The following is a 13,545-nucleotide window of genomic DNA, read 5'->3' as shown; positions in this document are numbered from 1 at the left end:
GCATAACTCTAGAACAGTTAAAGCTATATACATGTACCACCAAAAATCAAACTGGATCTGTATTTTGTTGTAATAAGCATTTTGTATGAGTTTAATAGCCTTTATAGCTTAAAGTTTTACCCAACATGCATTAGGAAATTAGCTGTAAGGTAAAAAATATCAATAAATTAATATAATTAATACTCAGCGAATGTGAATTAAAATTAAATTTTCTGTGTTTAAAACTAAAATTGTTGTAAATTTAAGTTATGACAAAAACAATTGCTCCAAGAATAATATCCAACAAAAAATCTCTCCCTTTCATTTAGCTACAACTGTGACCCGAAAGATTGAAAACAAATTTCCATTTTCAATGCCGGCAACAACCTTTTCTTTGTTTCAATTTCAGTAGTTTTCAACGGAAAATTATTTTTAAATTAATTTTTGAATTAAAAACTTTTTGTTTTTTTTATATTTACTGTCTTGTTTATTCAAAACATGTGAGGAAGTAATAACATGGATTGTGTTTTATAGTAGAAATATAACGTTTTAAAATCAAAAACTTTAATTCATATATTATACCTATGATTTTAATTTCCTTATATCTTAAATATTCAGAAATAATGAATTCACAAACTCGATGAAATAATTCCTATACGTTCGACTTAGTCGGAAAACATAATGGTATAAAGAAGTCCGTCCATGCTTTTATACTCTTTTATGTTTCCGTCTGTAAACAGTAGCGAATGAGTACGTTACAGCAAACTTCTGAAATTGACATCTAGTCTGATATAGTCAAATAATATGTAAGTTACTCAGTGCCATCCTTCATTTTGTTATTTTCAATAATTTTCCTAATGAGGGACAGAGGACAAAACAGAATTGATTCATTTATAGGGCCTTTGCATCAGAACTAAACACATTTTTTTTAAAACAGTTATCGGCATGACACGGGTTATGTTCTTCTCATATATTTTATGATAGTATGATACTAAACCCCTAACGGGAGGTATTGTGCCTGATATTCATATGATGAAGACATAATCTTTCAATCAGTTTAATTGAGGTCTGGAGCTGGCATGTCAGTTAACTGCTAGTAGTCTGTTGTTATTTATGTATTATTGTCATTTTATTTATTTTCTTTTGTTACATCTTTTGACATCGGACTCAGACTTCTCTTGAACTGAATTTTAATGTGCGCATTGTTATGCGTTTACTTTTCTACATTGGCTAGAGGTATAGGGGGAGGGTTGAGATCTCATAAACATGTTTAACCCCGCCACAATTTTGCGCCTGTCCCAAGTCAGGAGCCTCTTAGTAAGTCTTGTATGATTTTTAATTTAAGTTTCTTGTGTATAATTTGGAGTTTAGTATGACGTCCGTTATCATTGTACTAGTATACATATTTTTAGGGGCCAACTGAAGGACATCTACTGGTGCTGGAATTCTTGCTACATTGAAGACCCATTGGTGGCCTTTGGCTGTTGTCTCTTCTATGGTCAGGTTGTTGTCGCTTTGACACATTCCCCATTTCCTTTCTCAATTTTATTTCATAACAAAAGCGGTGTGAAAGGTTATTTTAAACAACTTTCCATTCCGACGGATGGTGTTTCTGAAGGTTAATGTTGTTGTTGCTGATGCTGTTGGGCAACAACATCATAAGATCTGATACTGATACATGTATTTAATCTCTTGTATTACCGGATAATAAAGTAGGTGAATATAGTTGTTATTCTTGAAAATTTAAATGTGGGGTTCAAATGCCAATTTGTGATTTTTTTTCAAAAAGTGTACCAGCAAGGAAAGTTTGTACTATGACGTCAGATGCAATGTTCTGAAGAAAGACAACAAGCAAATGTTTTGTTAATATTCGGGAAAACACAAAATTGAGGTTGCTATAGTGACAAAACTAAGTCTGTGACCCACAATTTTTTTCATCATATTTTTTTCCTCAAATCACGAAATACCTTCACACAAAATTTTAAGGAAAAATCACTGGTAGAAATGAATAGGCTGTTTGGTCTTTAAGCTTTGGTCATAAAAAGTTTTTTTAAGATTTGTCAACTCTTTCTATCCTAATTGGTCCGAGACCACAATTGTCGTCCCTTGATGTTCATTGTTCACGAATATAGTCCCTAGTGTTGACAGTGGGTTACTTGCCATTAATTTTTATACCCCTTCCAAATTTATTTCTCCATGTTTAATGACTCAAACTGCAAGAAAGGGGGTGAAATTACACTGTAAAAAAATTTGGGTCCCAAATTTTTAAGGAAAGTAGTGATTTGGTCCAGCTGAAAATGGTTAAAAATTAGCACTTCAGAAGCTGTCAAAAGATTTCAAGACGCCCTAAACATAAAATTGTCCATATTTTGAGTTAGAGCAGATGAAGTTTTCTATAATTTTGATATAATTTGTCCTAAAAGTAGTACAACACACTGTAAAAATTTCATTGAGAAAGCGCAGGTGGAATTTTTTTAATTTTCATTATGTTTAAAAAAAGAAATGCACTACGAAATAATTGTGGTCTCAGACCAAGAGTATTACAGTCATGGGAATGCACACAATAAGCCATACATTATTTTTTCTTTAATAAAATGATATACTAGTATACTATGAAGTCAAAATGAATCAGAATGACTATGAATTAAGCCAACATCCAAAAATATGATAGAAACATTAAAATTTAATAGAACAACACAAATAAAGGGCTGCGCTTTAGCGCATGATATGCCTGTTGCCCTTTTAACTTGTCTTTTATGCTTTAAATGAATTTATATGATCAACTAGAAATATATATACAAATCAAAAGGGATGTTACATTAATATATTCACCAAAGTTTCATAAAATCCCCCTTTTTTAAGTATAAAAATTCATTACTTAAGAAAACGTAAAATCTAAAATTTATAAAAATGGAAAGGGAGCTTATGTCAATAGATATAAACAATTTATCAAAGTTGCATAAAATTTTGTGAAAGTGTTGAAAATCCCCCTTTTTTTTTATGAATAAAGCCCCATAAATCCAAAACTTAAAATCTGAAATTAAAAAAAAAACGAAAGGGAGCTTACTTCAATAGATATAAACAATTAACTTAAGTTTCATGGACAGTGGTGAAAGCCTTTTTGAGTTATTGCCCGAAATGTTGAAAATCCCCCTTTTTTTTATGAATAAAGCCCCATAAATCCAAAACTTAAAATCTGAAATTTATAAAAATTGAAAGGGAGCTTACATCAATAAATATAAACAATTCACCAAAGTTTCATGGACATTGGTGAAAGCCTTTTTGAGTTATTGTCCGAAGTGTTGAAAATCCCCCTTTTTTTATGAATAAAGCCCCATAAATCCAAAACTTAAAATCTGAAATTTATAAAAATTGAAAGGGAGCTTACATCAATAAATATAAACAATTCACCAAAGTTTCATGGACATTGGTGAAAGCCTTTTTGAGTTATTGTCCAAAGTGTTGAAAATCCCCCTTTTTTTATGAATAAAGCCCCATAAATCCAAAACTTAAAATCTGAAATTAAAAAAAAACGAAAGGGAGCTTACGTCATAAGATATAAACAATTAACTTAAGTTTCATGGACATTGGTGAAAGCCTTTTTGAGTTATTGTCTGAAGTGTTGAAAATCCCCCCTTTTTTATGAATAAAGCCCCATAATTCCAAAACTTAAAATCTGAAATTAAACAAAAATCAAAGGGAGCTTACGTCAATAGATATAAACAATGCACTTAAGTTTCATGGAAATTGGTGAAAGTGTTTTTGAGTTATTGTCCGAAGTGTGGACGACGGACGGACGGACAGACGGACGGACAACGGTATTCCATAATACGTCCCGTCTAAAAGACGACGGGCGATAAAAATGCAAAAAGTCTAAGCAAGATTTGAACCTTATCTTCAAAAAAGTCTATGATTAGTAGTTCTATGCTCTACTGATGGAGCCACAGCAACGCTTGGTTATGCAGTCTTATTTAGGAGCTTTATCAGTACATTTTAGCGATGTTACAATTTTTTTTTATTAAAAGTTGTTTTTTATGTAATAAGGACACACCATGACACCAAACCAATTTCATTTTTGAGGGAAAAAGTAGTATAAATTACAAGTCACAAAAAACATAACTTTTTTTTTGGTTTGAAATGTCCTTCTGGGGGGATTCCCTGTTTTTCCCACCTAAAATCACCATAAATTCCGCATATTGGACTTTCATCCTTTTTGAGGGTTAAATTAACTATTTATCACACATATCATAATATATGTAAATCAAGATATTGATCAAAAAGCATTTTTATTTTTTATTTTTATAGTAAATTCTATTCTGTGGGCACTTTTTGAAATTCACGGTGGGTATGGTTGTCCTGCGAGAGAACGTTCTGTGCTGGTGATTTGGTCCTGCCAGGTGCTGGTGGGTCCTGATTCTGTGCCGGTGGGTTTGTTTACATTGTATCAGAACGGCAATAAAAAGACTCTTTTGTTGCTTAATTTTTCTCTGATGCGTCATAAGTACCATGCAAAGTATATTACAACAATATTATATTGCAAAAGTCGTGCAAGTTCGTTAAACGGAATTGTCCTGACGCTGTGCTGGTGATAAGAACTAGAGGCTCTAAAGAGCCTGTGTCGCTCACCTTGGTCTATGTGACTATTAAACAAAGAAAGCAGATGGATTCATGACAAAATTGTATTTTGGTGATGGTGAGGTGTTTGTACATCTTACTTTACTGAACATCCTTGCTGCTTACAATTATCTCTATCTATAATGAACTTGGCCCAGTAGTTTCAGTGGAAAATGTTAGTAAAAATTTACAAATTTTATAAAAATTGTTGAAAATTGACTATAAAGGACAATAACTCCTTAGGGGGTCAATTGACCATTTCGGTCATGTTGACTTATTTGTAAATCTTACTTTGCTGAACATTATTGCTGTTTACAGTTTATCTCTATCTATAATAATATTCAAGACAATAACCAAAAACAGCAAAATTTCCTTAAAATTACCAATTCAGGGGCAGCAACCCAACAACGGGTTGTCCGATTCACCTGAAAATTTCAGGGGGAGATAGATCTTAACCTGATAAACAATTTAACCCCAGTGTAAGATTTGCTCTAAAGGCTGCGGTTTCAGAGTTTTAAGCCAAAACCTACATTTCACCCCTATGTTCTATTTTTAGCCATGGCGGCCATCTTGGTTGGTTGGCCAGGTCACGGGACACAATTTTTAAAATACATACCCCAATGATGATTGTGGCCAAGTTTGGTTAAATTTGGCCCAGTAGTTTCAGAGGAGAAGATTTTGGTAAAAGATAACTAAGATTTACGAAAAATGGTTAAAAATTGACTATAAAGGGCCATAACTCCTAAAGAAATCAACAGACCATTTTGGTCATGTTGACTTTTTTGTAGATCTTACTTTGCTGAACATTTTTGCTGTTTACAGTTTATCTCTATCTATAATAATATTCAAGATAATAACCAAAAACAGCAAAATGTTCTTTAAATTACCGATTCAGGGGCAGCAACCTATCAAAGGGTTGTCCAATTCATCTCAAAATTTCAGGGCAGATAGATCTTGACCTGATAAACAATTTTACCCGATGTCAGATTTGCTCTAAATGCTTTGGTTTTTGAGTGATAAGCCAAAAACTGCATTTTACCCCTATGTTCTATTTTTAGCCATGGCGGCCATCTTGTTTGGTTGGCCAGGTCACGGGACACAATTTTTAAAATACATACCCCAATGATGATTGTGGTCAAGTTTGGTTTAATTTGGTCCAGTAGTTTCAGAGGAGAAGATTTTTGTAAAAGATGACTAAGATTTACGAAAAATGGTTAAAAATTGACTATAAAGGGCAATAACTCCTAAAGGGGTCAACAGATCATTTTGGTCCTGTTGACTTATTTGTAGATCTTACTTTACTGAACATTTTTGCTGTTTACAGTTTATCTCTATCTATAATAATATTCAAGATAATAACCAAAAACAGCAAAATTTCCTTAAAATTACCAATTCAGGGGCAGTAACCTATCAACGGGTTGTCCGATTCATCTCAAAATTTCAGGGCAGATAGATCTTGACCTGATTAACAATTTCACCCGATGTCAGATTTGCTCTAAATGCTTTGGTTTTTGAGTTATAAGCCAAAAACTGCATTTTACCCCTATGTTCTATTTTTAGCCATGGCGGCCATCTTGGTTGGTTGGCCGGGTCACCGGACACAATTTTTAAACTAGGTACCCTAATAATGATTGTGGCCAAGTTTGGTAAAAATTGGCCCAATAGTTTCAGAGGAGAAGATTTTTGTAAAAGCTAACGACGGACGACGGACGACGACGACGACGGACGCCGGACGCCGGACGCCGGACGCCAAGTGATGAGAAAAGCTCACTTGGCCCTTTGGGCCAGGTGAGCTAAAAACGGTCCTGGTTCTGTGCTCCTATGTCCTAGTTCTGTGCCTTTATATTTTAGTTAAAAGTGTCATACATTCAAGATCACTGATGCTGTACTGTTATTGACTAATTAACTATTGTCTGCTTTCTTGAAATTGACATTGTTGTGAATTTGTTTACTGTTATTATGAGAGAAAAAATACCCCTGTTTTTTTTTTGTTTTTTTTAAATTAACTGTAATCTTATTTATTGGCCTGTTAATGGAACCCTTCTTGCCCCCTTTTAAGATAAGAAAATATGTTTACGATTTTCGGGATTACGATCATTTTGCAAGATCACCAAAATACGTTGTAATTTATACAATACTTATATAAAGTAGATGATGTGGTATGTTTGTTGTCAATGGACAAATTTCAATAAGAAACCAAAGGAAGTATGTGTTAACAACCATACGTCATCTGAGATCTTCAACAATAACCCATAAAATAAAAATGTTTAGTGCTGACTATAAGAATGACAATAGTATTGCGGGTTTGTTTGTTTGGTTTTTTTTTTTTTTGGGGGGGGGGGGGGGATGGGGGATAAGTTAGAGCAAGGTTACAGTGAAAGTTTTAAGCTTGGAATAGTTTCCCGTAAGATTTAAAAGTTGTATTTTAAAAGAAAAATGTATCTTATAGCTATTAAGGACCACTTGCTGTATCTGTAAGATTTTTTCATCATAATTTTTTTTTCTGAACATATCAGGTATTTTTTTTCGAAAGTTCGATAGAACACAAAAAAAAATCACTATTTTATGAAAGGGCAGACTAGAATACGTCAATTTCAAAAATTAAAATACCTCGTAGCTTCATACTACCAATTGAGTATAAAACAAGTATATCAGTTTAAAAAAGAAATTCTTAGATTAAACACCTACATTCTACTTTAAAAGGTCACAACAGTTTAAAACAATACAAATCTACACACATTCAAAACTGGCTTAATTTCAACTAGTTATCAACCCGAATCGCTATAAGATCATATATGAGCTCACCTGTGTCGAGGGGTCGTGTGAGGTTCATGTATTGTCTTGGCGTCCGCAATTACAACAAGAGGCTCTCAAGAGCCTGAATTGCTCACCTGGCAAACAATGCCTTCGGCCATGTTTTTTGACGAAATAGAAAATAAAACACAAACTTTATTTTATACACCCTACTGATCATTCAAATGAAGTTTGGTTGAATTTGGTTGAGTAGTTTTAGAGGAGAAGATTTTTTAAAGTTAGCAAATATGATGAACAAATTGTGGAAAATTGTCATTAAAGGACAATAACCCCTTAAGGGGTCAATTGACAATTTTGGTCATATTAACTTATTTGTAGATCTTACTTTGCTGATCATTTTTGCTGTTTACAGTTTATTTTTATCTATAATAATATTCAAGATAATGACCAAAAACTGCAAAATTTCCTTAAAATTACCAATTAAGTGGCAGCAACCCAACAATGGGTTGTTTGATTCATCTGAAAATTTCAGGGCTGATAGATCTCGACCTAATGAATATTTTTACCCAAGTCAGATTTGCTTTAAATGCTTTAGTTTTTGAGATATAAGCCAAAAACTGCATTTGACCCCTATGTTCTATTTTAAGTAACGGTGGCCATGTTTTTTGACGGATCAAAAATCGAAGCACAAACTTTGTGCAGGATAATCTAAGGAACAATCATGCTAAGTTTCATCCAAATCCATTAAGTAGTTTCAGAGGAGAAGATGTTTGAAAAATTGTTAACGACGACGGACGCCAAGTGATGAGAAAAGCAATTTAGCTCACATTTCCTTTTAGGAAAGATGAGCTAAAAACTGCAAAATTTCCTTAAAATTACCAATTCAGGGGCAGCAACCTAGCAACGTGTCGTCCGATCCATCTGAATATTTCAGGGCAGATAGATTTTGACCTGATAAACAATTCAACCACAGTCAAATTTGATCTTAATGCTTTGGTTTTTGACATTTTACCCCTATGTTCTACTTTTAGCCGTGGCAGCCATCTTGTTTGGATGGCCGGGTCACTGGACACATTTTTTAAACTAAATACCCAAAAGATGATTGTGGCCAAGTTTGGATTAATTTGGCCCAGTAGTTTCAGAGGAGAAGATTTTTGTAAAAGATTACTAAGATTTATGAAAAATGGTTAAAAATTGACTATAAAGGGCAATAACTCCTAAAGGGGTCAACTGACCATTTCGGTCATGTTGACTTATTTGTAAATCTAACTTTGCTGAACATTATTGCTATTTACAGTTTATCTCTATCTATAATAATATTCAAGATAACCAAAACAGAAAAATTTCCTTAAAATTACAAATTCAGGGGCAGCAACCCAACAATGGGTTGTCCAATTCATCTGAAAATTTCAGGGCAGATAGATCTTGACCTGATAAACAATTTAACCCCATGTCAGATTTGCTCTAAATGCTTTGGTTTTTGAGTTATAAAGCCAAAAACTGCATTTTACCCCTATGTTCTATTTTTAGCCATGGCGGCCATTTTGGTTGGTTGGCCAGGTCACCGGACACAATTGTCAATCTAGATACCCCAATGATGGTTGTGGCCAAGTTTAGTTCAATTTGGCCCAGTAGTTTCAGAGGAGAAGATTTTTGTAAAAGATAACTAAGATTTATGAAAAATGGATAAAAATTGACTATAAAGGGCAATAACTCCTAAAGGGGTCAACTGACCATTTCAGTAATTTGACTTATTTTTAGGTCTTACTTTGCTGAACATTTTCGCTGTTTACAGTTTATCTCTACCTATAATAATATTAATGATAATAACCAAAAACAGCAAAATTTCCTTAAAATTTCCAATTCAGGGGCAGCAACCCAACAACGGGTTGTCCAATTCATCTGAAAATTTCAGGGCAGATAGATCTTGACCTGATAATCAATTTTACCATAGATTTAACCATCTACAACAACAAGATTTATTTTTTTTTTAGAATTTACAGCTCTTGTATAAATATATGCAAAGCAAACAATTGATCAAATTGCTTGCTATGATTGTTTGGATGTTTGTAAACGACTGGTAAGTAGTCTGTTTACTATATACTAGAATTTGTTTGGACAATAAACATTAACTGCAATTCATGTCAGTTTGTATTTGTCCAATCAAATCCCAGTATGTATTGAAACTTCTATTGTTTGAAAACATCCAAGCAAACATAGCAAGCAAGTCAATCAAAGTTTTTTTTTGCATGCTTTTATAGAAGAGCTGTACTATATAATGCAAAGAAGCGTTTAAGTCTTTCGCCAAAAAATACTATCAATTTCTTTTTGTCCTATGTAAACTTCCGTACCATTTCCTTCCATTCATGATCATTAAATTGAACTGTAAAATATTTCTTGATACCTTCTTAATTCCTTTATAAGTCTTATGTAAACATAATAATGACAATAACTGTTGTGAGCACAAGATTCACTGCAGACTTTTAAAGTTCTGCTTCATCAAACATTAAAATGTGAACTTAAGTTTTGAGACTTTTTTAATCGACACGATTGGGATTTTTGTATATGAGAACATGGTTTATCTATTAGTTGAAAATGCGGCTTTGAACTAGCTTTCAGTACCTGCGAGCATTCGTTGTTCAATAATGTGTGTCTTTGTGTTATTATTTTATGTGATAAATTGTTGTGTTGGTACACCACTGTAACAATGAAGGAGGAAATGAGGAGGGTTGGTTGGGTGGAAGTGGGGAGGGGTATGCGGAGCGCTAACAAACATGTCTGCGACATGGGCTTTGATCATTAATGAAGCATCAATGTAAGGGGCATTTAATATCTTAATAAAACTATTCTTATTTTAGATACTATATATTGTTATCTGATATTGGACGAAAGATGTTGTGCTTTTATGTAATTATGTATTACAAGTTACGATCATTTGAAAACACATATTAAACAGCCAAATCGATGCACAAGAGCTAAAATAGGAGTCATAGATCCCATTGACAACAATTACCTGCCCAATTTTATTGATTTTTAACATTTGTTTCAAATATGACCAACTTCTTATCCAAAATCCCCAGCACCGTATCAGGACCCACCAGCACAGTATCAGGACATGAATAAATTGAGAAAATGCTAAATTTTAATAAATTGCAATGTTTTTTCACAAAATAGTTTTGTCGTGTGGATTGCGGTATAGAAAGCGGACTCTATGAGCATTTTTGTTTTATTTTTTCAGTTCTAGATTTTCTGAAAATGAGCATTTTTGTGTTACGCTTACTGAAACAGTTTAGAGGGTCAACTTTTTAATGGTTTACATATGAACCCATAAGAAACAAAATTGAAAAATCTCAACTGTTTTCTTCAATTTTTTATGAGTGAAAACGTCAAAAATCATCATTTTCATCTTTGTTTACATTTTTTCATTGATCACCAGCACCCGTCAGGACCAGCACAGAACATTCTCTCGCAGGACAACCATACCCACAGTGAAATTGGCCCTTCTGTGAAAAAAAATCACGACAAATTGGCCCTACCTCTTCGGGAAAAAAAATTTGAAAACTACTACAACACCCCTTTTTTTTGCATTTTTCCAAAACCTGACATTTCTTTATATATAATTTACTAGTAGTGTAAGGGAGTTAAATCCAAACATACCCAAAATTGTATGCTAAATGTTTTTTTAATTACCTCCCTTTCACTGCTTTTTAATTGTCTTACAGTAATTGTCCATTGACCAGAAAAACCTAGTTTTCCCCTTTTCTGCCCCCAATTCCAAAACATTTTGAGCCATAATCCCCAAAAGTCAATACTAACCATCCCTTCATGGTATAGAAACTTGTGGTATAATTTTAGATAGATTCATACACTGAAACTTAAGTTATTGTTTGAAAACTACAAAAATGCTTATTTTAAGCCCCCTTTTTGGCCCCTTATTCCTAAACTTTTTGGACCATAACCCTCAAAATCAATCTCAACCTTCCTTTAGTGCTTTTGAACCTTTTGGTAAAAATAAATAGAGATCCATTAACTAAAACTAAAGTTATTGTCTGGACACTAAATGTGTCTTCGGACAACGACGCAGACATGATAGCATTATATGACACATAAAAAATTTTGTGGCCGTATAAAAAGCAGTTCATATATACACTCTTGTTGAAATATATGAAAAAGTGTATAAAACATGACAAAATCCGTATCACCCTTGACCAATATCATCCCTCAGGCTGATATTGGTTTCTCTGGATGATACTGCATATGATACGGATTTTGTGTTATATGACAGACCAAATCATTGCAATATTAGGTATCTGCTACTGTTATCCTATCATGAATAAAAAAGAATTTTCAATAATCTAATTTTAAAGGTTCACTCAAATGGACTATACCAATTGTTAAGGTGAGAACTATTTAAGGCTCTGTTTCAACAAACTCACCTGGTACATTCATTAACTCCTGAATTTTCATGACATAAGCCTGAGCATTAGGAGGAAGATCGCTAAATGATCTGGCTTTCGAAGTGTCCAGATTCCAACCAGGAAGGGTGATATAATCAACTGTTACATGCTTTAAGTCTTCCGCTAGAGCTATAAAAAAAAATAGACATACTGTAAGCAATTAATCATCAATATAAATCACAACTTACATTCAAGTGGAAACCCAGATGAAATTAAACAAAAGAAATGGATTTTAGTGAAAGTAAAAAATTTGAAAGGGTTCTGCGGCACCCAGTGTCTTGCCTATTTTCGATGTTAATCGCAGCATCAACAAAAATGAATAAAACTAGAGGCTCTAAAGAGCCTGTGTCGCTCACCTTAGGTCTATGTGCATATTAACAATGGACACAGATAAATTCATGACAAAATTGTGTTTTGGTGATGGTGATGTGTTTGTAGATCTTTCTTTACTGAACATTCTTGTTGCTACAATTATCTCTATCTATAATGAACTTAAAATTACTTATTTCGGGGACAGCAACCCAACAACAGGTTGTCCGATTTGTCTGAAAATTTCAGGGAAGATAGATCTTGACCTGATGAACAATTTTACCCTATGTCAGATTTGCTCTAAATGCTTTGGTTTAGAGATATAAGCCAAAATCTACATTTCACCTCTATGCTCTATTTTTAGCCATGGCGGCCATCTTGATTGGTTGGCCGGGTCACGCCACACATTTTTTAACTAGATACCCAAATAATGACTGTGGCCAAGTTTGGTTAAATTTGGCTCAGTAGTTTCAGAGGCGAAGATTTTTGTAAAAGTTTACAAAAATTTATGAAAAATTGACTATAAAGGGCAATAACTCCTAAAGGGGTCACCTGATAATTTTGGTCATGTTGACTTAATTGTAGATCTTACTTTGTTGAACATTATTGCTGTTTACAGTGTATATCTTTCTATAATAATATTCAAGATAATAACCAAAATCAGCAAAATTTCCTTCAAATTACTTATTTCGGGGCAGAAACCCAACAACAGGTTGTCCGATTCATTTAAGAGTTTCAGGGCAGATAGATTTTCACTTCATGAACAAATTTACCCCATATCAGATTTGCTCTAAATGCTTTGGTTTCAGAGATACAAGCCAAAATCTACATTTCACCCCTATGTTCTATTTTTAGCCATGGTGGCCATCTTGGTTGGTTGACCGGGACACACCACCCATTTTTTAAACTAGATACCCCAAAGATTATTGTGGCCAAGTTTGGATTAATTTGGCGCAGTAGTTTCAGAGGAGAAGATTTTTGTAATAGATTACTAAGATTTACGAAAAATGGTTAAAAATTGACTATAAAGGGCAATAACTCCTCAAGGGGTCAACTGACCATTTCAGTCATGCTGACTTATTTGTCAGTTTATTTCTATCTATAATAATATTCAAGATAACCAAATTTATTCAGCGTATTCATTAAGAACCGATTGCCGATTGAAATGGTCGTTTATAATCAAATTCCCATCGGTTGTTTTTCTGATGTCAAAAAAATATAAATCGTTCTTTTAGTTTTAGATCGTCGGTCACTATCTAGGACAATCTAGAGAGATATATAACGACATTTCTGATTGGTTAATAAAATTGAATTTCCGGTAAAATAGATGCTGGTTGTTGATTTCGCTACAAAGTACTATAAGATTTTGTATGATTATAAAGAAGTGTGAGTCTTGCATTATGTATTCAAGGACAGGTTCTGGAATTTCTGT

General features: G+C 33.5%; 1 protein-coding gene across 1 annotated transcript in view; it reads right to left on the bottom strand.

Annotated features, from left to right (window-relative positions):
- Positions 1-13,545, bottom strand: part of LOC143069312 (adenylosuccinate synthetase isozyme 1-like) — a 129,465-nt gene that overhangs the window by 6,745 nt on the left and 109,175 nt on the right. The window contains exon 12 of the mRNA XM_076243879.1: positions 11,784-11,933. Coding sequence (XP_076099994.1) covers positions 11,784-11,933 — 150 coding nt within the window. The remainder of the gene's footprint in view (positions 1-11,783; positions 11,934-13,545) is intronic.

The sequence above is a fragment of the Mytilus galloprovincialis genome, chromosome 3 (genome assembly GCF_965363235.1).
Source record: "Mytilus galloprovincialis chromosome 3, xbMytGall1.hap1.1, whole genome shotgun sequence".
Classification (NCBI taxonomy): domain Eukaryota; kingdom Metazoa; phylum Mollusca; class Bivalvia; order Mytilida; family Mytilidae; genus Mytilus; species Mytilus galloprovincialis.
Note: the sequence above shows the minus strand (reverse complement) of the source record. Positions and strands in the feature narration are given on the sequence as shown.